This window comes from Catharus ustulatus, chromosome 3, assembly GCF_009819885.2.
Source record: "Catharus ustulatus isolate bCatUst1 chromosome 3, bCatUst1.pri.v2, whole genome shotgun sequence".
Classification (NCBI taxonomy): domain Eukaryota; kingdom Metazoa; phylum Chordata; class Aves; order Passeriformes; family Turdidae; genus Catharus; species Catharus ustulatus.
This window is the reverse complement of record NC_046223.1, coordinates 91888981-91914362: the sequence shown is the minus strand read 5'-3', so window position 1 is coordinate 91914362 and position 25382 is coordinate 91888981. Positions and strand designations below refer to the sequence as shown.

The 25382-nt window shown below is 36.4% G+C and overlaps 1 protein-coding gene across 9 annotated transcripts in view; it reads right to left on the bottom strand.

Moving 5' to 3' along the window:
* KHDRBS2 (KH RNA binding domain containing, signal transduction associated 2) overlaps positions 1 to 25382 on the bottom strand; it is a 359637-nt gene that overhangs the window by 224361 nt on the left and 109894 nt on the right. For all 9 annotated transcript variants that reach the window (XR_004417327.2, XR_004417324.2, XR_004417326.2 and 6 more), the window contains exon 3: positions 19121 to 19237. Coding sequence is in view for 2 of the 9 variants with exons in the window: in XM_033054296.2 (XP_032910187.1) it covers positions 19121 to 19237 (117 nt within the window). In the remaining 7 variants the exon portion in view is untranslated. The remainder of the gene's footprint in view (positions 1 to 19120; positions 19238 to 25382) is intronic.

Genomic DNA, 25382 nt, shown 5'->3' with positions numbered 1-25382 from the left:
TTAATTTTTTTTCAAAAGTTTATAATGAAAAAATGATATCATTAAAATATGATTATTTATATTTTTGGAAATATTTTTAGTTTCAGAGTTCACATAAAAATTCAAAATACAGTTACATGCTGCTCTGCAGAATATTTTATACCATATTGCAACCTACATATTGTCTAAGAAAATATCACTTTATATTTCAACGTTCTTTTTGTATTATGTTGCAAAAGTACTTGGTGATGTCATTTTTACAAAAGCTACTTGACAAGTAATTCCTATCCATGTCAAAACAAAATTGAAATGCAGTATTTAGCATTTAAGGGCTGATCACCCAAGCCAATAGTCTGCCAGAAACATGCATTTATGAAATGCCAAAAAAGAATGCTGGAACCACTTTTGAAATTATATTAATATTCAAAGGATTTTGTAACAGCAGAAAAATAAAGGTCAGTAAGGCAAGTAAAAATGGAGATATAATCATACTTTTCATTGCAGAATACAGCAAAAAGTTTAAAAAGACATAGGTTAACGATATTTAATCACATAACAACTGTTATTTGACATGTTCTTTTGCACATGATCATAATCAATGATAGCCAAGTAACCGATTTTTTATTTTTTGATAAAAATTTAGAAAACAATAAACAGTAATCTGGAACATAGGAACTGTTCTTCTTACTTGGGAAATACTATTCTTACTCATCTTGGTAACATTGATTGCAATGTCCTACTTTTTTTTTATTTTACAAAACCCTTGTTTTTATCAGGCTCAATAAAAAAGTTTGCTGCAATGATGACACTATAGCCTGTCAAAAATTAAGCGCACTCAAACTTATTAATGAGATCTTGATATGCATATGAATACATTTAAAACTATGGTACAGGAAAAAGAGAGGGGAGATCTGCAAATAATAATAACAATCTTACTAGGTACAAATCATGTTCAAAACTGAAAACTATACTACCGATTTTTTTCAGACATAAAATCTGAGACAATAGAGATTTCCTACACTTGGTATCTATATATTTCCTATATTTAGTATCTATTTTAGCAGCAAAAGCAGAATGCAAATACATGATATTTGAAATTTTCTTCTGCTGAACCCCTTCCGAAGTCACTGAAGAATCTACCTGACCATATCAGGACTTATATGGGCTCAAATTCAAAGTCAAGTTTCATAATTTCACTGTTCATTTGGATAGACATAAACATTCAGGCTGGGTGTTGCACACCCAGGTATCTTTATGCCTTCTCAAATTAAATCTACATTTTTATCATAGAATAGAATGGTTTGGGTTGGAAGGAGTCTTCAAGATCTTCTACCTCTAAGCGGTCTGTTATTGGGCAGGGACATCTTATATTAGACCAGATTACTCAAAGCCCAACGCCCCATTCAGTTTGGCCTTAAACACCTCCAGGGATGGGATATCCAGAACTTCTCCAGGCAACCTGGTCCGGTGCCTCACCAGCCTGATCATAAAAAATGTCTTCCTAAATGCCAGTCTAAACCTACCCATTTTCAGTTTAAATACACTGTCACTTGTACAGTCACTACAGGCTCAGGCAAAAAAGGATTTTTGTGTCTGATTTGTAAGCCCCCTTTACGTGTAGAAAAAAAACCAGTTAGATTTAGATCTCCTCAGAGCCTTCTCTCCAGGCTGAGCAGTCCCTACTCTCAGCTTGCCTCCATGGGAGAGGTGATCCAGCTCTCTGATCTGGTCTGGAGCCACTCTAACATGTCCATGTGTTTCACATGCTAGGAAGCCCAGAGCTGAACACAGTACCCCAGATGGGGTCTGCTGAGAGTAGAGCCAGGGGCAGAATCCCTTCCATTGCTCTGCTGGCCACGCTGCAGGTGCACATTGCCAGGTCATGTTCAAGTCTTCATCTAACTATTTCACTATACTCCACAGCGATACATCACCACTACTGGCCTAAAGAAACAGTTTGAGGTCTTTCTTATGAAAATGTGGTATTGCACATATTGAAGGAGCATTCACACCACCTGATTTCAGGCATGGAACCTTAGATAAATGAGAACACTGATACTCCTGGGCTAGCCAGCAGAGACCAACAGCCTTGCCTGAAGGATGGCAGAATGCTGCAGTGAGTTCACCTGTGGTGATATGAATAGCAGTACATGAAAAAGATTAAATTTCCCCTGTTTTTATGTCTGATTTACTGAAACTTCAGAGACATGCATGTTGTTCGAAGAATTTAGCATACCCATGTCAGGCCCACACCAGGTAATGTGCAGGTACAAAAAGAACAATCTATCTACTAGGGTTAGACATTGTCCAGATTAAGTAACACAACACTTGTGAACTGAGAATAAAGTAAAAAACAAGACAGAAATAAAATTCTAGCTTAAATAAAATTCTCAACAACAAAAAAGACCAACAAAACTCAAATACATGTAAAAAACTACAAGCAGTACAAAGTTCAACTAATGACTACAGTAACTCAGTCACCAAAGACATAGAAAAGTTCAAAAGAATAAACAATACAGAAATATCACTTTATGTGTAGTCTCAGCATTTTTGGTTTTATCCCGAGATGCCAAACAGCAACAGAATAATTGCTCAGATACACTAATATTAGTCCAGAAGCACATGCATCTTTTTAATGACACCCAACTATGGCCAATTCAACACATAAAGAATGAATTTCCTGTAAATTAAAATCAGAGCATATATCACAAATCATAGAAAAAAAGGAAAAACTATTATAAGTATGTCATGATGTATGGAAGAAATTCCAGTTTTTCATGTCCCATAATATTTGAGCCTTAATGCAATGATGCTTCATATAAGTCTATAAACCCTTTAACTTACAGAAAATGAAAGAAATAAATCAAGCTCAAGATAGGAAAACTCATCAGATTGGTACCACCTGTTATAGCTTTTTTGCAACTCTTATCTAAAAAGATTCGTAGATTTCCTCTCTGGTATCTGGAATCTCTTCTAGTATTTGCCTAAAATACTCCTCCCAAACTTTCACCCCATACATAAAACACATTCCAAAGACACAAGAGTAGTGTTTTTTTGGGTTTTTTTCTTTCTAATGACATTTCTTCATATGATATAACAAAAAACCTTTGTACAAATATCTTAGCAAAATTTAATTAGGCATGCTGAACGGAGACACATAACATATGCTTCTGTTCTAGCCAATGTATTATGAAGAGTTATTTGACACTGTATTTCATGGTATATGGTGATAAGTTACATGTGAGAGAAACAAATTCTCTCCTCAATCACAGTACCTTTTTCAATTATCCAAGAATATAATTTGCCCCTCTTTCTCCTCTCAATTTTATAAACCACTGAATACTATTTCCAGAGCCAGGAAATGACACTAGATGAATTAATAATTCACTGTAGTACGACATCTCCTAGATTTCACTGCTGAACTACATTCTACAAATAGTATAAAACAATATGTGAAAATTTGCCCTTATTGCTATATAATAAGAGCAAAATTTATAGCTGTGATATGGAGAAGCCCAGTTTGGAAACAGAAGTCCATACAACAAATAACATGGTATATCATCTATCTTCTCACTGAAGCCCATGTGAAAAAAGTAATTTAAGTTTACATAGCAGGCTTCTTTGCTGCATTTTTCTGCTACACATGTAAAATAATTGCATCAATTTTTAATAATAGATTATTCCTTTTAATAACAGATTGCTAGTACACATTTGAAATGCATTTCTGTACATGTATTAGGCCAAAATTCCATAGAGTCCTAACAATGAATAACATCTTTTTTGCTATACTTGAAGTACTTTTGGAACCTTTTATAAGCTATTCTAGTAATCCATAGTACTGATATACTTCAATTAAATGAATGTACCATCTTCATTTAATAGCGAACTTGCAGCACAATTATTTTATCTGAATATGTATCTATGGATCATAATGCATACTGTGTATTTCATACACTAAGCAGAAAAGTAATAAATGGTAAAGCCTAAAGAGAAAAACCCTAGCAGTTACCGCATGTGAACTTCATTTAAAAACTCCACATTTTGTAAGTTCAGCCACTACTGTTTAAATTTTTTTTGCAGAATATATAATAGCTATGCTTGCCCTACAAACTCCAGAATAAGAAGCAGTGATAGCTGTCATGAAAGGAGAAAGCAAATCTGCGGATTCAGTATGTTACTCTACTGATGTAATAAGAAAGAAAGGAGAGAAGGTGGCAGAAAACAGACAAAACCAAAGACAGCTGTTCCAAATACAGGAATTGTAAAACATGGGGACTCATCACAGTTACGGATTCACAGAATGGTTTGGTTTGGAAGGGACCTTAAGGATCATCTTGTCCCACCCCTCTGCCATGGACAGGGACATCTTCCACTAGAGCAGGTTGCTCAGAGCCTCATCCAAACGGGCCTTGAACTCTTCCAGGGACAGGGCACCCACAACATCCCTGGGTAACCGGTTCATGTCTCACCATCCTCACAGTAAAGAATTTCTTCTTAATATCTAATCTAAACCCACTCTCAGGCTGAAGTCATCACCCCTTGTCCTGTCACTACAGGCTCTTATAAGTGAATAGTTTCTCTCAATCTTTGTTGTAGACTTCTTCAGCTACAGAAAAGCTGTAATTAGGTCCTCATCACAATTATCCAGAGTTTGGATCATGAAGAGGGCAAAAAAAAAAAATCAAGGTTTAATGTCACATCGTTTTTTTATTACACACTTTTCAGCATCACAATTGAGCTTTCTACTTAGAAGTAGCTGAAGAAAAAGCTTCCTGTATCTAACTGGATGATGATTGCAAAAGATTAATTTCTGTAGAGCATGTTTTAGCAATTGCCACTAAATCTTCAAAAGAACAAACTAAAATATTAATTCTGTTTGCAACAGTTGCCACCCAGGGTTCAACCTTGAAATAGAAAAACAGAATAACTTATTGTCAAACAATTCAAGAGTACACATTTGCTACATCAATTTAAGGAAATATGAAACATTAATTTTGGATTTACCTATGTACCTTTGGATCAAGTCTCTTAACAGCTAGAGATTCAATATAACCAGTGTTACACTAAAATTGAGAGTAATATGGATGGCTAATTATATTTTTAATTAAGGAAGTCAGACTTGCTGGACATTCCCTATATCCCCTCATTCTGTAAACAGACCCCCGGAGAAAGATTAACAACATAATACAAAGAAAACATTATTTTTCTTTCTCTCTCATGCCAGATAAGAAAGTATTTGGCAAAAGACATAAGAGGAGATAAAGTGGGACCTGCAGCTGGACAGAAATCAGAGAAGTTTTTATTTATTTTTCCTCTTCATTTCATAAAAATGACTCTTAGGTGAATTCTTTAGAGTTTATAGACACCTCCTAAATCACTCATCTGTTGGAGCACCAAAGAACAAACACACAGTGCAGCCATTGACTTTCACAGCAGGGTGTGTAAGCACAGGAAGGGAAGACTTGCCTGTAAGGCCAAAATTCAGCAAAGCATTTGCCAATTAATAAAAAATCCCAGCTGTGTTCCTATGTCTTTTAAACACAGTCTATGAGATCAGGGTCCAGTAAGTGCTAGCCTTACTTCTAAAGACTTGGTTTCAAAGAAATTTCTTGGATACTGTGAAAGGAAGAAGGTGCCAAGAGGCAGTGATTAGGGTAAGGTTTTTTGTTGATTTTAATAACTAACTGCTACCCCTCTTGTCTCCTCCACAAACTCTGCAAAAATAAAAATGCAATCTATTTTATATTATAAATGGACTTGATCTGATGTAAAGCATTGGATTATCTGAGTTCGCATATAGACAAAATATCGTATCAGTACAAAAATCGGCAAAAGAGCCTGAAAGCCTTGAGCACATCCACAAATGTCCTTAGGTATGGGATATTTTCTGTAGGGATAATAGCTGAACTCAGAAAACTCTGAATTTATTGCATTAGCATGCCGCATTTGTAAGATTTATCATTATCAACAAACTAATTCTCTGTAGACACCTCTAAATTAGATGAACAAGAGCTGTTAGCCTTTACTGTAGGGAAAGTAAGAATCTGAGAAATAAAGCCAAAGCCACACAGTGGTGAGAACCTAGAGGAAAACTTCATAGTCCTGCTGACTCCAAGTGCCAGCTCCAAAATGGATTGAATAATTCATGTTCACCTCCATTCAGAATAACAGAAACTACAAAAACTAGGAAAAAGTAAGTAATATCACTTGCAATGCTACTATAACACCTTCTGATTTTGCTGCATATTCAAAACATAACTGTCAGAGCTGCACATATGCCTTACTTTAGCTGTGTTTGACAAAATAGAAACATACCTTACACTCAAGCATACAGTAATTTCACGATTATAAGCCACACTGAGTATAAGCCGCACTTCCGGGTGCCAGCAACTTTTCATTCTTTGTCCATATATAACCTGCACCTGATTATAAGCCCCACATTACAATACAGAGTGTGATAAAAGGTATCTATTCTATCACCATCTGTTGAGGGTGGGGGCAGTGATCCTTATCTCAACGGCAGATATTCTGCTAATGGGCCATCCACTGAAACCAGCCAGGGCATTGTTCTTTATCTTTTCACAACCCATCCTTCCTCCAGTGAGTCATTTTCTGCTAATGGCCCATTGAGTCCCACTGGGTGACTGATAAAATTACTGCATCCCATTGGAAGTTGCTCCAGCCAGGGGGAAGAGCCCAATATTTCTTACCAAGATAAAAACAGAGGTTTCGGGACACTAAGGTAGCCCCTTTCTCCACTGGACTCCAGAGGAAAACCGGATTTCTCCACATCATCACCGGATCTCTGAAGGGAAACTGCACCTTCTACAGGAGCACTGCTCCAACTGAATCACATCTGTCACTGCAGGAGGATGCAGCCACCATTTAATGGGACTGCTACCAACACCCAGCCTGACAGGGTGTCAGGCTGTACTCTGACTTTGTCAGGGTTTGGAGTTTGTTTCTTTGTAGTACTGTATTTCTATTTTAATTTCCCTAGTAAAGAACTGTTATTCCTAATTCCCATATCTTTGCGTGAAAGCCCCTTGATTTCAAAATTATAATAATTTGGAGGGAGGGGGTTTACATTCTCCATTTCAAAGAGAAGCTCCTGCCTTTCTCAGCAGACACCTGTCCTCCAAACTAAAACAGCAACTTTTTGTTCCTTGTCTGTATATAAGCCGCACCTGATTATAAGCCGCACTTTGGGTTCAGACCAAAATTTTAGTCAAAATGGTGCAGCTTATAACTGTGAAATTACTGTACTTGGAAAAAAACTTGTCAGAGAATACTTCTCTGACAGAGAAATTTTTTTTCAGAGAAGATGAAAGTAAGTTGGGGTGGTTCTTCTTGAAATAAATGGCTATAAACTCAAATTAGATCTGTACAGATTTCCTTAAAGCTATTCTTGAGAAGCCACAAATTATTGTGGATTGCATAACAACTGTACTGCGATGAAGTTACATCTCTAAAGTTATATTGATGTTGGGTAGATAAATGGAAAAGGAATGCTATATTACAACAGTAATCAATCTGAAAAATGATCCAGAGACTAATCAATGCGTCTGAATAAGAGAACATTAATCCCTGATGGAGATACTACAAAGTAAATAATATCTAACTTAGCTATCTAAATTCCACTCACCATCTTCTTCTATTATGTTTCTTGTGGAATTGAATTTCAGGGGACTCCAAAGAGTTGTTGCTCCAAGACTGATTTTTTTTTTCATTATTCTATTTAATTGTGTGCACTGTAATTTAATTTACTGTAATGCTGCCTCTATTGTGGCAATGGAAAATTCCTTGTAAGAGTAGCCCATTAAAGTATATTAAAAGTATTTATCATGATCCTCAAGAGTACAGATAACATTATGCATGGAAAACTGGGATTTAACATAATTGCTACAAATAATTCAAAGCAGTTCTTTCTGCGTTTATCTATATGTAAAACAGGAAGAACAATAATCATAAAACTAAACTCAGCAAGATCAAACCTGGTCTTTATGAAGTTGCACATAGATAAATAAAATACTTTGGAATATAAGTCACTGTTCTGAAGAAGTATAGATGGGAAAAAACATCAGTGTGAAAACATATTCAGTCCCCAGAATTGCTGTAAGCAATTGAGTTAATTTACTTTAATTTCCTTGTCTCTCTATTTTTATCTTCCCATCTCTCACACATGAATGTGCTGCTTTATTTTTTCCCGTGTTTATTTTTTTTAAGAAAACGCATTGCCTGTTCCACAAGCAAGAACACTAGTGCCAGGACTCACCCTGACAATGCCATTCAGGATTGCAAATGCCATGTGCAGGAGAAGGGGATCTCCCAGTTGGGTGCACGATCACACATCCAAACCTCTTGGGAGATGTGAGGCACAGGAGTGTCCCCGCAGACAGTGGTAGCAGTGGGACACTGTCAACAAGAACCAACTGGCTCTCTGACCAATGAAATACAAGTGAGCTCAAATCAAGAAGAGTTTGGCACAGGCGGGGATGCGGAACTCAGACTTTTGGGTGTCAAATTGGCACCATTGCAGACAGAGAGGTGACTGCAGCTGAGTCACTTGGCAGCTCGTTTCTAATGCATAATACATAGTACATAGCTTTGTTTATTTTGCTGGGATATTGAGAAAACCTTACAGTATTCCACAAACAAAAGATTTAAACTGCCTTCAGGTAACAAAATTACTAAACATTTACAAGTTGACAAAACAGAAAGCACGTTAACTTTTTCTTTGCTAAGGGCTATCTTTGCCCTTCCCACATTGCTCTCTTGCCACCCTTTGCCTTCTTTAATGTTTCATGGTCTTTCATTACCTTCAACTCAGAAAGAATAAAGCTGAAGCACTACCTCAGTGTTTTGCCCTCTGGAAACAGTCTAATTTAGTAGAAAGAAAACAATGTACCCCATCTTTTTAAAACCAGCAGTGTAAGTCTTACAAATGTCCTGTCAAAACTACAAAATATGTAAGTCTGTTTAACCTTACATTGAAGGGAGGTGATAAAGATTTTTAATATCTCCACTGTGTTACATCAGGAATAAAACAGCATCTGTTTGAGGTCTGATGTGATTCTTCTGTGAGGACAACGCAATTTTTTTAACTATCAGCTTCAGAGTATGAAATCTTTAACACAGAGCTAAATTGCCCTCTTGGCTCTTCTGTTTTGAAAATGTTATCACTAATTACATGGAAGCATCATATCACTCCATGAACTGTGATAGTAGGAAATACTTGCATTGCTTTATCTTGTAGAATTCCTACAACTCCTTTAACACCTCACTCTTCAGTCTGAAGCTATAGTCCAAAAATTAATAGAGAACTATATGAAGATTAATTTGAATTTGATTTGCTCAGCTAAATACTAAGAGTGATTTGTTCCTTGCACTGGTCATTGGCAAAACTGCCACTGCCTTCAGCAGTACAAGAAATGCACTTCTCGGACTCTGAAAGTGTTAGAGGAGATCTTATGGAACTCCTTAAGCATCAAAGGAAAATATTCCAACCATTTTTTTTCAAATTTTATTTAAATTACAAACATTTACATGGTAAACATTTAAAGTACAGTAATTTCACGCGTATAAGGTGCACCTTCCCTTTTGACTAAAATTTTGGTCCAAACCCGGAAGTGCACCTTATACCCTGGAGCACCTTATATATGGACAAAGTTCGGAAATTTGCCAACCCGGAAGTGTGAGCCCGCAGCAGCCCCGAGCCAAGCCAAGCCCGTCCGGCCCTGAGCCGAGCCAGTAAACGCCGCGATCACGTAATTCCATTACTAATTCATTACTTTGTTACACGCGGATCCTCGCTGCAAAAAAAAAAAAGTGCGTCTTATAGTTCGGTGTGCCTTATATACAGACAAAGTTCGGAAATTTGCCGACACCCAGACATGTGCCTTTTACTCTGGTGCGCCTTATACTCATAAAATTACTGTACTCAAATGAGCATCCCATTTTCCTGGTTGTTTAAATCTGACTTGGCATGCAATCAATCTAAGAACTTCAATTTTTTATCAGCAATTAATACAGGTCTTAGATAGAAAGATTTGATAATCTCAATTTTTATGCCAATTTAAATTTTCAAATTTAAAATAAAACCTTGTGTTCCAGTATTTCATGAGTGGGAAGAAATGCAAGTCTTTTTTTATTTAATACCAAACAAATTCATTCAAACTAGAATACCAAAAAGATCAAGACTTCCGTTTAGTTTCTTTTAATAAGCATGCAAACATGTACAAATTGTTTGCCTTTTCCAAGAAATCACAGACAAACAAATTACAGAATCAACGAGGCAGACTGTTTCCAAATTTACAGCCTGAAGTTTATAGTCCAACATTTGTCTCTGAGAGACAAAAAGGACATTAAGGTTTTTTTCATTTGTTCAATTTAGGATTTTTCTCTCCTGAGGAATATTTACTGAGTAAAACTCCACCAAAGCAATCTTCAACAGGCTTTTTTCGTTACCATTGCCTCAGGGAGACACTGGTTAAGGAGTGGTCAGGAGATAAATGCGATGCTCCTGTGACCCAGCAATTCCTGATGGCTAATTCTTGACTCTGATGACAGTCCCGATATTGCACCACTGAAAACAAACTCCAATACTGAGGAAAAACATCTTTGTGCAAGCCTGCATCCCTGCAGGATGCAATCCTGCATCTCTTTTCAGAAACTGACATGGTTTACATATGAGTATTTAATTACACATAAATAAGCTGCAGTAAATTGAGCTCTAGCTATAATATTAGAATGCTGTGAAAGTCTGCTGACACAAACTCACAAGTACCATTTTTTACAAAAGTGCAACTAAAATATTTCCAGCTGCTATGAGGGTAGGAAGTTTGCTTACTGAGAAACATAAATGACTTATCTTAAAAGACAAAAAAAAAGTCCTACTCACATACTGCTACAGTGCCCAGAAAGAAAATGCAGAGCAGAACTGGAACCTGAATGGAGAAGTCAACAGAGTGCCCTAGGGCCCAATCTTCAGACCTAGGTTCTAAAGTGCAGGTCAGAGCTTACAGGCAGCACAAACCACATGCCACATCTCTAGAGAAAAGATTTTTCTAGAACTTGAGAGACTCAAACAAGGTGGAAGTCACTGTTGCAGAGACAAGGAGCAGCACTGTCTCATGTATGGGCAGGAAGCAGTAATTTTATGGGTTCTAATATAGATATCTTTTTCTAAACCAATGGTTTGGTACTGATGCTTTGTCTTTGCATGATCCATGAAACTCAGTAGAAGAAGAAAAAGGTGGTACATCATCCCCATTTAGGACACAGAATGATCTGGAAGCTTATTTAAGTATGATTGAGAAAGTAGCAAGTTTTACATCGAAGTGAAAGGATTGGTGATAATTGCAAAGTAATTTTACTCGAGCTATACTCCTCTTAAAATGTAAGTGATGTCAAGTCCCTTTAAAATGCAAGTCCTACCAATACGTAGAAACATTAAGGAAATGAGTTACAAATCAATCTTGAGACTTTGGGAGTGACTGTGCATCTTCTGGGGCTAGAAGAGTTGAACAATAAATAGAATGGGAATTAAAACGGTTAAAAGACAGACATCCTTTGTCACTGTGTAGGAAAAAAACAGAAGGAACTGGCTAACATAGAGACTTAATGCTCAAACATGAATTGGAGCAATATATCACACACATACCTTTCTTTCTTTCTCCACATATACATACAGCTAAAAAAGCTTTCAAAAAGCTTACCTTATTAAGCCTAACTCCTCTAAGCAAGGTCAGAGCGGTTACCCACCCAGACAAAAAAAAAGCAGACTCATTCTTAACCCAAAAGGAATTGGGTGAAAGGCTGTTTTCTCTGCAGTAAGATGGACTATGTACTCAAATTCCTTCTAAAATTCAGAGAGGGATGTCAGAGAAAACACAGTAAATCTTTGACATAAATATAATAAACCACCTTTGTAAGGAAAAATCCATACTGCAAAGAAACAAACTTGAGAGAAATGGAAACAAATGGATTTCCAAAATTTTATCGAACAAACTGAAAAAGCCAGGGACTACTCTGCTGCTGATCACTTGAAACTACATAAACTGAAGGAAAATAGGCAATTTTCTAGCCAGGCTCCAAACTCAAAGTTACTGGGAGATGCCTGCAAACACAGATGAGCTTTCTGACATATATGAAACTATCTATCACAAGGCATCTCCTGGATCCCGTATGCAGATAGTATCATTTTAATATCAGGAAGGGAAGAATTTCAGTAACTCTTTAGGCTCAATGGCCTCATATTTTTGAGTTTGATTCCATTTCAGCCAGCAAGTCAGACAAATAGGCAACTAATAGAACCTGCAAAAACTATTAAACAGAAGATGCTCCTGTCTGCCAGGAATGTAATGCTACAAATTATCTTGGGAAAGACAATAGTTCTGTTGTTTTTCCCAAGTTCATTTGTATCACCACATCTCTGGCAGACAGGCAAGAGGCATAAAAACCAAAATATGCAGGGATATGACAAGAAAATAAAAGGCTTATGACTCCCCTCTAGAAAGACTCTCACTAAAAAAAAATATTCTTTTTGTGCCAGAGGGAGGATAAATGACTGAAAGCACTCAGTTTACTGTGATATCAAAAGATACAAATTTATTTAAAGAATGTGGCTGAGGAGCGGAAAAGACAACTTGTTTTTCTCTAGGTGTTGCACTTTGGGTAACATGGAGTTGAGTTTTCTGAAAAAAAGAGAAAAAACATACTTCTGGAAACAAGCTGATTTGCACAGATCTGAGGAGCTGGTGAAATGTAAGAGGGGACAGACAATGCATGGACATAAGACACCTAAGAGAAGAAATGGAAAAAGCATTTTTCAATGATGTCTCATCCACTGACTTCTCATGAATTGATTTTATAGGCATCTGTAAGTTTATATGGAAAAACAGTTTCAAGAAAAAGCAAGAAGGAAGTCAAAGGAATGAAAAGGATGTGCTGAGAAGGTGGTGCATGAAAGCTTCCCAAGGACTGGCAAGCCCTGGAGACTACTGCCGCTGATGAATGAGCACACATTTGTGTTCATGTGAGTCTGGAACTCAGCCTGTATCCAAGATGACTGCTCTATGCAGATGAAGACTATGGGGTCACATATGGCTCTGATGAAATCAAGAATCCTCTGGCAGACTTTCTGAACACCTACCATTACCTGTCAGTAATGCCCTGTATTTTCTGAGTATATGAGAGCTGTCTTCCCAAATGTTGCTCTAACCTGATAATTGTGTGACTGCAATTCAGAAGTGAATCTCGATAAGGTGAATAGCTTGTGAGAATAATTATCTGCCTTTAGTGAAAATCTAAACAATTGCAATATTTAATAGAATCAGTAAAAGTTTACAGAATAAAAGCTATTCTAAGTATTGGTTGTGATTTGCATCTAACTCAAACTGCCTCCCTTCTCAGGGGAAAAAAGGACTTTACAGCTCACTAGGGGTAATACACAGAGGTATTTTCCAAGAAACTGGGGTGGTTGAGCAGCTGGAAGTTGCTAATAACACTGTTTCTCCAGTAACACTGGAGGAAGCAGTGATAAAGATGATCTCTTCTTTTAATCTGCGCCTGCCAACAGATTTATATTTTCTCTGTATAAGGAGAAAGTATTTTATTTAGAATGTTTCTTTCAAGTAAAAACCTAGCTTTACAGTGTGAAAGCTTTTGGCACCCTTTGACACGCTCAATTAAAGGAAAAACGGAGAGAATGCAAATTACAGTAGGATTTAAAGAGTCAACATTCTTTTGCAAATGGCTGTTGAATATTTCAGTTTAAAAAGATGGGGTGGTCCGCTTTTTGTTTGTTTCCTTTTCCTTGCATTTTTCTTTGTTGCTGGTTGTTTGTTATGGTCCTTATAGCCCCAGAGCAGTTCATTTCAGGAAGCTGGAGATATTTGGAAGACAAAAAAACTGCTGTAGCAGACACAGTGTGCTGTTGCAACTTTTGCTCATATCTTGAAGGCAAACTGAGGACCCAATCCTGCTCTTGGTCATAAACCTGTCTATGGGGTGAAATGGCTGTAAGCTATAAGGTACCATGTCTTTAGAGATAAAAATACAAAGTCCTTACGACTTTCAAACACAAAAAAAGAATGGGTGACCACCAATTACTGATGTAAAATTACTATTCATGTTCCCAGCTGAGCTAGTTTTTTTAATCAAATGCCACACATTGCTCTATCTTTCCCTTAGAGATTTTCCAGCTGAAGATGATAAAGGAGTACTTCAAGGGAACAGAAATACCTTGCCTAAGAAATGAACATTTCAGAGATTTTGCATAAAGTCCAAATCAAAATTCCCAGCAGGTTGGAAGTAAATCTAAAGGTTATCTTTTAAAAAACTAAAATAGAGTTTTTATAGGATTTCCCAAATTTCTGTCTCCAACTATAAGAGCTGAAACTCCTGGCAACACACTGAGCTAAATTGCCATTGCCATAAACCAGAGTAAAAAACCTTACAGGCACAGGTGGAGTGGCACCAGTGTAAAATCTGGTGCAGTGGACCACCAGGTGATTTTTGGTTGGATCTGTTTTTTTTTTTAACTTTCTAAAGTCCTTTGTAACTTCTTATTCTTGTTGAGATTGCTGCCACTCCCACTTGGAAAAAATATTGCGTATGTACCTATACTGCATGACCTTAAACATTTTGACAGGCAGCAATACTCAAAAGCTTTTAAAACTCTGGGCAATAAGGACACCATCTTTGGCCTCACCATTCAGTGAAGCAATAGCATTGGGAAATAATATAATGCAATGCTTGCACCACAACATACCATAGACAAAACCTGCAACTTTTTTTCTTCCCTTTTGGGCTCTCTGAACAGTAATTTACAACTTTTTTTATAAACAATGAAGTCAAGAGAATCCTTTCAGAGAACTAACTTTCCACTATTAAGACCCTACACTCATGGTAATCATGACCTAATGAAGAAACATGTTGTGCTTCAAACCAAAAAGGTATTGAGCATTACTCGCATTATATATGGACTTAATCATATAAGATATTGAAACATTAATTTGAAGATTGCAGGACTGACTTCATAGAACTTAGAATCTGCAGGGAAGAGACCAGAGTGCACTGCAACTATCCCATATTTTCAAAATCTTTTTTAAGGCACTCACATAACACCACAGCTGTTAAAAATCACCCTAAAGCCAACATGCTAGCAATTGGATCTCAGGAGTTTCTCTGTGTGCTGATTTAGGATCTTTTTAGTTGCAAACAAGTTGTTCATGTTAGTTGTTTCTTATAAAGGAAAGGTAATTAAACAAATTCTGTTTAGCAGTAAAAGCTGTTGTCCAGTGACAGAAGACCATCTCTGGAAAGCACTTAACCCACAGATTAATGAAAAGCACATAGTTCGACTGCAATTATCTCCTCTTTCCTTAAGAACTAGTTTTAACAAAAACTGAAACTTGAAGAAGGCAACAGTTAAAAGTGCTCAGTAACTGATAAAACACTGAATCACAGAGAAATAGTTTATGTGGTTCTTATGTGGTTCTGCACTGCAAGTCTGTTCTCTAATTTTCCATGTTTTATTGGAAGACAACATGAATCTTTAATAACAGAATTTTTTCAAATGCCAAGACAAAAGATTTAAGTAAGTGGAAGTTTAAGCGATGAGAGAAATGGATAATAGATAGTGTGTAAAATAGGAAAGGGTGTTCACAGGATTTCTCTAGGAAAAAACATTTTAAATTGGAATGGCAATTATATGTCAGTATGCAGAAGATTAATGCAAACGCTGAGACTTACATTTTCCTTCATGAGTGTCTGACAGCTCATGTGCTACTGTAACAATCAATGGTTTAGCTTTTTTTAATCTAATATATGACCTTGCTATCAGGACACTAATTTCCAAATCATGCTCTATGTAAGTAAGATATGTTTCAAAAATATGTTTGGAGCAAAAAAAATGTGACCTCCTTTAGTTTAAATAACTGACCAGTCTTCTAAATGTCTTGCAGATGATGAACAATGAGTTTTCAGGAAAAGATATGCAGGTTAGCCTAACACTTAATATATTATTAAAGCAAAATTAAAACATTCTATTGTTCTAAGGTTATTCTGCTCTTCCAAACAGACTCCTTTAGGTCACTTTTAAAATCAAAACGTTCTTAAAAAACCCAAAAACTACTGATGCAGTTATACTTGGGCATCTCCTCAGTAACTTCTAACACAACTTTCTGTGACATACATTAGCTCTTTGGTATTTTGTGCACTTTGAGCTGTTCATAATACAGATTTTAGGTAAGCTGCATTGCCTTTTCAAATTAATCTCTCCTGTTCCCACACTGTAGGCACAGCAGACGCTCAGAAATTTCAAGTCACTCAACAAGTGCTCCCTGTTGCTCTGGAAGAAAACAGCCTAAAATCTTTAGTCTCTAAAATTTACCCACAGGTTTCTTTAGAGAAGATAAGGAAATTCTGAAGAACAGACATACCTCTGTTGACATAATCCTCTTCCCAGACACAGAAACTGCCCCCTGTAGGACCAAAATTACTGACTATAGCCAGAGCAGTTCACTGTTGAGCCAAGAACTTCCCCATTGTCATTTTGGCACTAAAAAACCTCAAATCAACAGAGCAGCTCTTTTTGAAGACTTAAGTATCTAGGGAGTAAATGTATTTAGCACTTTTCAGCAGAAATTCTGTTTCTGCTTCTGTGATGCAACTCAGCATCTGGCTGCACCAGACTGGAGGTGAAAAGCATCCGTGCCTGCAGTCTGTCTATGGACTGCTATGGCACATGGCTTAATATAGACAGCTTTAAGGAAATGCCAGTTTCTAGAGAGAAATTACATAGATTTTCTTAGATACTCATGCAAAACAAAGATCTATCAGCCAATACACATAAACTGATTTCTTTTATGGTCCAAAAAACCCACAAAAAGCCTCCAGGTTTTGGTAATTTGTATTTAAATCAGTAAAAAAGTACTCTGTAAATGATACTACTGCACTTGCTTTTTGACATGAAACCTATTATAACCAGAGCAAGTTGTATTTTCCTTAGTAATGTAGCAATTCACACCATTATTTATGCTCACAGTCAAACATATTTTCCTTACATTTTACCAGTATCTCAACTAGAATAGCCTCTCTGAAATGTTAATTGCAACCACTACCCATGCCATGATCATTCTCACACTCTTTTGCTAGGAACTGGCAACAGTGATGTACATGGATAAGAAAATTCCTACCTCTCTCTGTAATTGCACAGGGATTTTGTTTTCTTTTGAGTCAGTAATGTCTAAATTAGATTAAGATAAATTGCTTATGAGTCTTTCTCTACAGAAACTGCTTTCATGACTGCTATATTTAATGCCAGTTTACCCTAGAACTTCATATTTTTACATCACTCTTATATGAATTAGTTTCCCTGAAGCTCATACTCAATTTCAGATTGTTCTTAAGGACTAATAACCTTTTGAAGAGGAAAAGAAAATATCCCAAATTTTGCTGACATATTCATGAGTGAATGTAGTACCTGTCATGCTGGAACTTATGATCAGACAAAAATAAAATTATATGATCAGAAGAGTGACCAATCTCAAAATCCCAAGTCTTAATCTGTCTATTAATGTGTTTAAACATCTTTACACTCTCCTGTCTGGGCAGTTGATGCTCTTAGCAATAATAATCTGAGAGGGTGGCTGACAATGGAGTGATGGGTATCTGATGTAGTACTGATGCAAATCACTGCTACTTAGCAGCACATACATTCTCTCATCCAGGGAAATATTTATGTTTCCAGAACTTAGACATAAGTAATTAAAATATTTTACCTGTCAATACCTGGAAATAAAATCAGTAGTGTATTCAACATTTATTATCTTATAATCATAACTGAAGTGTTACTAAATATCTGACTGAAATGTCATGAAGAAAATATGAAAAATTAAATACAATCTGTGTACCTAATTTGTCTGGTTTGTGGGTTTGTTTTTTTTAATATTGCGATTTCAGGCCTCATAATGTCTATGTGATTGCTGATACACATTACCAAGAACAAACAATGCCAACCAAAAAAATCCTGATTGGTCTTTCCTTTATTTTGGCATATTATTGCTTTCATAATTTTAGCTACTAAGATTAATGACAGAGGTGACAGAAAGGAAAGAAAAATGCACAACATTACTAGAGGCTATATACAGCTAATATACAGTGAAATTAGTAGTCATTATTTCTGTGTTGACCCTAATACTGCTGTTCTACAGACGCTAAAAGAAGACATCACAATGCAATCAGTACTTGTTCTTTGGGTCAAATATACATGAAAGCTTTCTTAATGTCCTGGTATTAGCTGGGATAAGATTAATTTTCTTCCTAGTAAATGGTACCCTGTTGTGTTTGGGATTTAGTAAGAGAATAATATTGATAACACACTAATGTTTGGGTTGTTGATAAGTAGTGCTTACCCCAAGCCAAGAATTTTTGAGTGTCACATGCTCTGCCAGTGAGGAGGTGCACAAGAAGCCAGGAGGGAGCACAGCCAGGATCGCTGACCCAAACTGGCCAAAGGGATATTCCATACCACAGAACATCATGTTCCGTATATAAACTGGGCAGGGAACTGGTTGAGGAGGAGTAACACTTACCTGCAAGTATTTACTATGGGGCATTGATCAGGCTGTGATTCCAAATATCTTTATTTTCTTTATCTATAGTGCATTTTTACACACACTTACGTAAAATGTCCACTTTTTAAATCTTTTCCTAGAACTATACCTTGAATAAATATTCAACATTTAAAAAAATTTCTAAAGAAACAGAAAACAAAAGAGAAAACGCATTTATGTACACCAATATTAAAGCAGATATATATGAAAGCTGTACTTTTCACAGAAGAAAGAGACTTCTCTCAGACAAATGAACTTCAAACTGGTTTCTCTTTTAGGTGAATTATTTTAATAACGGTGGTACTATAGTGACTGTAAAGGTCCAAGCAAGGCTGGCACAGCAAGAAAAAAATTATATTTAAGCAAATTATGTACCTTGAAAAAAACAAACTTGCCTTGGAGTCAAGAGTATATTACAGCCTTTTAATTGAGTCATTAATAAACAGACAGGCAACCTAAGTGCAACACCTAAAACAACATATGTTTCAACACTAATTGCAACTAGAATCCAGACACAGTACCTTAGCTTTATCCCTCATGGATCCTTTTCCCAGGATGGACATTTTCGCACCTGTTTCTTCTTGTAACCTCTTTAAAGAGTTTCCTCTTGGTCCAAGCAATTTCCCAACAAAATTGAACTAGAATGAAAATAAGAGAACTATTTTAGACCCACAGGCACTTTTCCAAAAACTTAATAAATAAACATGATGATTAAACAAGAAAATATTACTTTTCTATAAAAGAAATACTCCTACCTAGCTTTCAGCCTAATTGACACAGATACAAGACTGGAGAACCAAGAACTCATCTAGTGTAAAAGACAGCAAAAGCATTCATGGTTTATTTGAACCCCAGGAGGCTCCTCTCTAGGACTAAGAGGCCCATGGCTGCTAGGTTTAGTGAATTGCTAAACAGGATATTTGCTCATGAGACAGTATTGGTGAACCTCAGAGAATGCCCAGCTTCTTTCCCAAGTTAGCCAGCTCGACTGGCAAGTAATGTATCCTGCAAAGTCAGAGCTTTAGATGGACTTCTAGGATTTGTTGCTTCACACATTGACTTGAAAATAAGTGCTGTTTTGTGTACTGGCTTCAAATGCATGTTTTGCCAGCACCAGAACAAATGGCAATCAATAGATCGTGGTAGATATTCAAGGGCATTTTCTAAAATGAGCATGGCTCTGTCTGCCATATAGCTAATATTCCTAAACACTGCACACTTCATGTTACACCGACAACATTTTTTTTCTGTATGAAAAGGAGAGATGTCTACAAGAAAATCAGAAGACAGAAAAATAAATAAATGAGGTGTTAATATCATTTCAACTCAAAGCAGCAAAAAGGGGGGAGTCTATAAAATAATTTGTTTATTCTGTTATCAATAGTCTCCTCAATTTATTGTTTTTTATTATTTCTAACATATTTGAAAAATGCTATATGTGGTCTTCAGAAGCTGATCGGACATCATTAGCACTTGTTTAAGATGTTTTGGAATTATGTACAAGTTTGAGTAGACAGTATTCTGGTCTGGCTTTCAACAAAGAATAAGCTCCACCAAAGCAAAAGGGGTGTCATTGTATTTTAGAGAAAAAACCCATAACAATAAGAAATATCAATAAAGAAAACACTGCTGTCAAAAATATGCACAAAAGTCTATGAAGATGTTATACTTTGTTTTGAACTACCTTCTTTTTTAAAAATGGAAAAATGGGGAAATATTCTTGTTTACACTTTAACCAGCAAGAATAGAACACAAAAGAATCAGCCATGTCAATAAAACCCAAACTCTGAATCATGTGAGATGCTCCAAATCCCAAGCTGGCTTTTAGTCCAGTGTCTTAATTAAAAATAAATTTTAACTTCCCTGGTTAAACCATCTATGAAAATAGCATGTAATCACAGGAAAAATAAATATGTATGGTAAAATCTACTGCCACCTAAACCAAAATAATTAATTTCTGCAAGACAATGCATCCATGGAGGAAATAGAAAGTGATAACACTTGCAGGAAAATTTAGCATGATTTGAAGCTCTAAGACCAGATTTTTCAAGCTTGTGGGTTTTTACTTTTTTCTAACACTACCTGTTGATTTAATAAAAGTTATCAACTTTTCAAAATAAGGTAGGATTTTGAGTCAATGTCCCAGTGAATGTATCAACAATCCTGCGTTTTCAAACTGTTGCTCTTCCTCTTCCAAGGAAAACCTGGCTTAGAAGTTGTTGGCTTCAAATTGATTATACAACTTTTTATGAAAATAAACCAAATGAGGAAGAAATGACAAGAATTGAACTTTAATACTAGATTGTAGACTTAATATATTGACACAAGATTTCAGAAATCACCCATTTATATACACATGTATATAAAGGTTTATTAGGGATGGCTGAGAAACAGCAGAGCTTTTGTTTCTCTGCAGGGACCCCCCTTAACGTGTGGAAGGGAGGGTTACACAACTTAGACCACCAAATCTTTTGTGGCAGTTAGGCACCACTAATCAGACAAGAACTATGTCCTGCTGCATACTTTTTAGCGTTTTTTAGTAGTAAGAAAAGCTACCCCTCAAAAGGTGAACAAACTATAATGTTATGTAACTTTAGAGGAAGCAACGAAAAGGTCAAGCAAAGCTTGACTACATTTGTTCTCTGAATGGAATAAAACTATTAAAGTACACCCTGTGAAGATTTATGTTGACTATTTATATTTAAGCACTTCATAAACTGTATAATCATTACCTTGACATATTGCTGCAAAGGAGCAGCATGGCCAGCACAGACCATGCTACGCACTAAGTGGATTTTAATCACTTCACAGGAAATAAGTGGCTGGGGATTTTAATTCTATTGATTATGTAGCAGACAGACACTCACATTTCATCCACTATCACAAAACACATATCAGGAAGGAAGCAGTTATTTACAACTAAAAAACAGAATTACTCTTAGTTTGGTTTTGTCTGAAGTTGCAGAAAAGCCACAGTACAATATCTAACATCCTACTGTTGTGCTCAGTCTTCCCAGCATGTCTGGAGCCACTGGATATCCTCAGCACAATCTATAATCCCAAAACTCCCCAAGGTCTGAAAGTACTGGTAGAGTAACTTCGACTCAATAACTTGTAAAAAATGATATACTTTATGTTCACATATAGGTAAAAGCATATAAGAAAGAGGATGTTTCAGTGACCAGCAGAAAATGTAGGAAATCTGAAAAACAACTTAATTTCTCTTGGTTTTTGTTTTTTTTAATGAAGATATGCTGGGCAGAACCGATTTTAATACTGGAAAGTTCAGTTACAGCCACATGCACGCACATGCAACCCGAGCACAGAGACAGGGAAAGAAAATGTGGAAACTCAGGCAGCTGCACTGCATATAATGGTGAGCCTTGCCCACAAACACACATTTCTGCAACAGCAGCTGTAACTGCAGATCTTATTCTGCAATCTCAGATCCACTCCAATTCTGCCATGCGTACGAATTTTCTCTAAATAATAGTAGCTCTAAGTCTCTGGGATAGTATCTGGTCATATCAGGGAAGATAGCTGAGAAATGCTGACATATAGAAGAGAGAGTATTAAAAAGAAAGCTTTGACCACTGGGGAGCAAACAAACTTCCACTTGAAAAATACTGTTGTGTTACAAGATGTTTTTATAGGTGGCTTAACTTTTCAATCATGTTTATGAACATAAGCTAGGCTTTCTATTTGCTTGCAGAAACCATTCCTGGTTTATGGCAGAGATTTTGTATATCATTTACTTAGATTTTTTTTTATCATTTGTCTGGGAGAGATGATGCATGTCTTCAGGGGAAAATGATCAGGTGAAAGCAGGGGATGCTTCACTTATAATCAAATGCACATGATGCTTCGTGTATCAACAGCTGTGCAATAAACCTTCTCCTTTGCAAAATAAAACCTGACAGAGAATACAGCTCAATAGATCTTTCCTTTATCTACAGTCAGTATCTCCAACATCTTCCCCAACCAATATATACACACAGTTTCAGCAGATTTATCTGCATCCTGATTACTTTCACACTTCACCCTACACAAGCAATCAGATAGCAAAGTGCCCAAAGTCAAAGCTCTGGCTCCTCAGTTTTCATTGAAGTTTTTGCTCAAACTACCTCAGGACAACATACCACAGGTATAAGAAATCTAAGGTATAGTTTACAGCATCAGCATTCAAGCCTCAAGGTAAGTACAGTGACTGGTGGAAAATGAATGTTTACGTTTAGAAGAGTATTTGTGTTCCTGTCTGATAACGCTTGAACACATTTCTACTAGAACTGTAACACTCCTTACTTTATAAAATCTAATTTAATAGGATTTTACAACCAGAATCAAGGAATACACTCACCATTCAAAAAACACATTTGTGTCAGTGACTGTTGCTGTTTTATACACAGATCAGTGCTCATAGCAGTAACAAAAGTTAGATAAATAATGAATGGGATAAGACAAATGTTTCCAGCTGGAAGATAATACAGAACAAAGCCCTGAACTGGGAGAAGAAATTAATTTCTTCTAGAAGCAGCAAAACAGAAATAGCCCTGACTTGACAACATGAAACAGGTTTATTATTTCTCAGTGTTTTGTTCACCATTGCTATCAGTTCCTTTGTGAAGAGGCAAAGTGTCATTACATTTTCAGAGCTACTTATCCTCCCAAAATCCTGTCCTTCCTCATGGAGAGCAGGATGGGGGTAAGGAGTGGGGAAGAATATTTCTAAATTCAGACCTGTTCTAAAGAAAAGGAGAGAAGACAAAGTCATGTCTGAATAAAACCTTACTGATTGAGACCTGCCTACAATTAAGGTCCTATTCTAGGACTTTTGATAGATCATTTAACTTAGAACAGAATTTATTTTAAAAGTATCTCATACTTGATATGCATAAGGGACTTCATGTTAAGGCAGTACTGGACTATTATGAAGGCAAAATTTCATTTTTCTCAAAATTTTGTAAGCGTTGTATTACAATGCCTGTAATAATATGCTTTAACTTTTGGTCAACCCTGAATTGCTCGGGCATTTGGACTGAGCATTTTAGGTCTCATCCTACTGGAACTATTCTATTCTATTCTATTCTATTCTATTCTATTCTATTCTATTCTATTCTATTCTATTCTATTCTATTCTATTCTATTCTATTCTATTCTATTCTATTCTATTCCTCAGTAGATTCTGCAGAGTTCAGGTTTGTTTCCCTCTATAACTAGCTGCTTACCCCATTCAATACCTAGTACTTCTTGGCTTTAGCAAAACTAATTTAGTGTTCCAGATAAGCATGCAACAATATTTTTTTACTACATCAGTATGATGTAATACTTGCTGTCTCTTGGAGAAGAGCTTCTGAGACACCCGTTTGGTAGGACTGATCTTTGCAGGGCTCTACTTTAGAAGGGCATGTCAGGAGACAGCAAACAAGAGAAGCAGAAAATGAATGTACCCCGGAGATCTACTCCAAAGAACATGTGCTACCCTTTTCTCACAATCTTGTATCACAGCAATGTCTCTGCAGCAGTCCCAGAACCAAAGGAGAAAAGGAGAAAGCTGCCCTTTGCTACAGAGCTCACTGGATCTCATCTCTGTGTTAGGCTTTGAACAATAACCCAATGCCAAGCTGTGCACAGAAAAATTAAATGCTCATAAGCAAAATACAGTTTCTTGAAAACTCTAGGCCAAATTAATTTCAGGTTTAAATCAGTGGAATTGCTTCAAGAATAAATTAGATCTGATTAACAAAGTTAGAATTATAAAAGTTACTGTGACTAGAAGATTTACCTAAGAAATAAATGGTTTTTTATTACACCTTTTTTTATCTTGAGAAGTGCTGGGAACTGGTATATATAGTGTGCTTGAAAAAGATACTGCAATGCTTTTCTGGCTATTTACTAGCTCATTGCAAGCATCTAAATCTACAGTGAAAATATATTTTTGGCATAACTCCATGAAACAGATGGTCAGTAACTCTAGACAAAAATCTTCTAGATATAAGTCTACATTGAGATAGGAAAAATATCCCCTTACTTTCCACTTTTAGCAGTTTTCTGTCAGAATTCTGGCAACAAGTTGTGGCATTTAAATGAAGCAATTTAAATGAGCCTTAAAATTAAAATAAATTTTCTGATAAAAAGAAAAAAAATGGTGTCTGATACACCCTTATTCAGTTAAACTGTCTTATATCAGGAAAATTTGAATGGCTCTTTCTCTAATGCATGCATTAGCGATGTCATTTATTAAAGCCTGCTAATCTGTAAAACACCCAAGCATTTTATCTATGTGGTTCTGTTTTTAAATCTAAGGTGAGATAACCGAGGAAAAGCCAAGGAACAAATTAAAGTTGTGGATCTATATTAAATCCTCAATTAACAAGTTGTTAATTACAAAGGTTTATTTATTTAGTTGCAGAGGTATCCAGAGAGACTCACTGTAGCAGGCACTGCACAGCCATGCAGGAAGATGTGATCTTGACCCTGAAAAACTGTCAAGTATGTAGCAACTATTGCTTACTTGGATTGTGAGGAAGTGACTGCTGAAAATACTGCTATCAAAATCCTCAGGCTCAGATACCAAAGAGGGTATTACTACTCAAAGTAGGTGCAGCAGCACCAGCTTCTACTGACGGAAAGACAACACCAGAGCCTGCTGTTGCAACTCAGAAATGAGAAAGAGGATCCTAATGTTCAAGGCAAGGTTGGATGGGGGTTCTCAGCAATCTGTCCCTGCCCACAGCCAGGCTGACTGGAACCAGATGATCTTTTAGGTCTCTTCCAACTCAAACA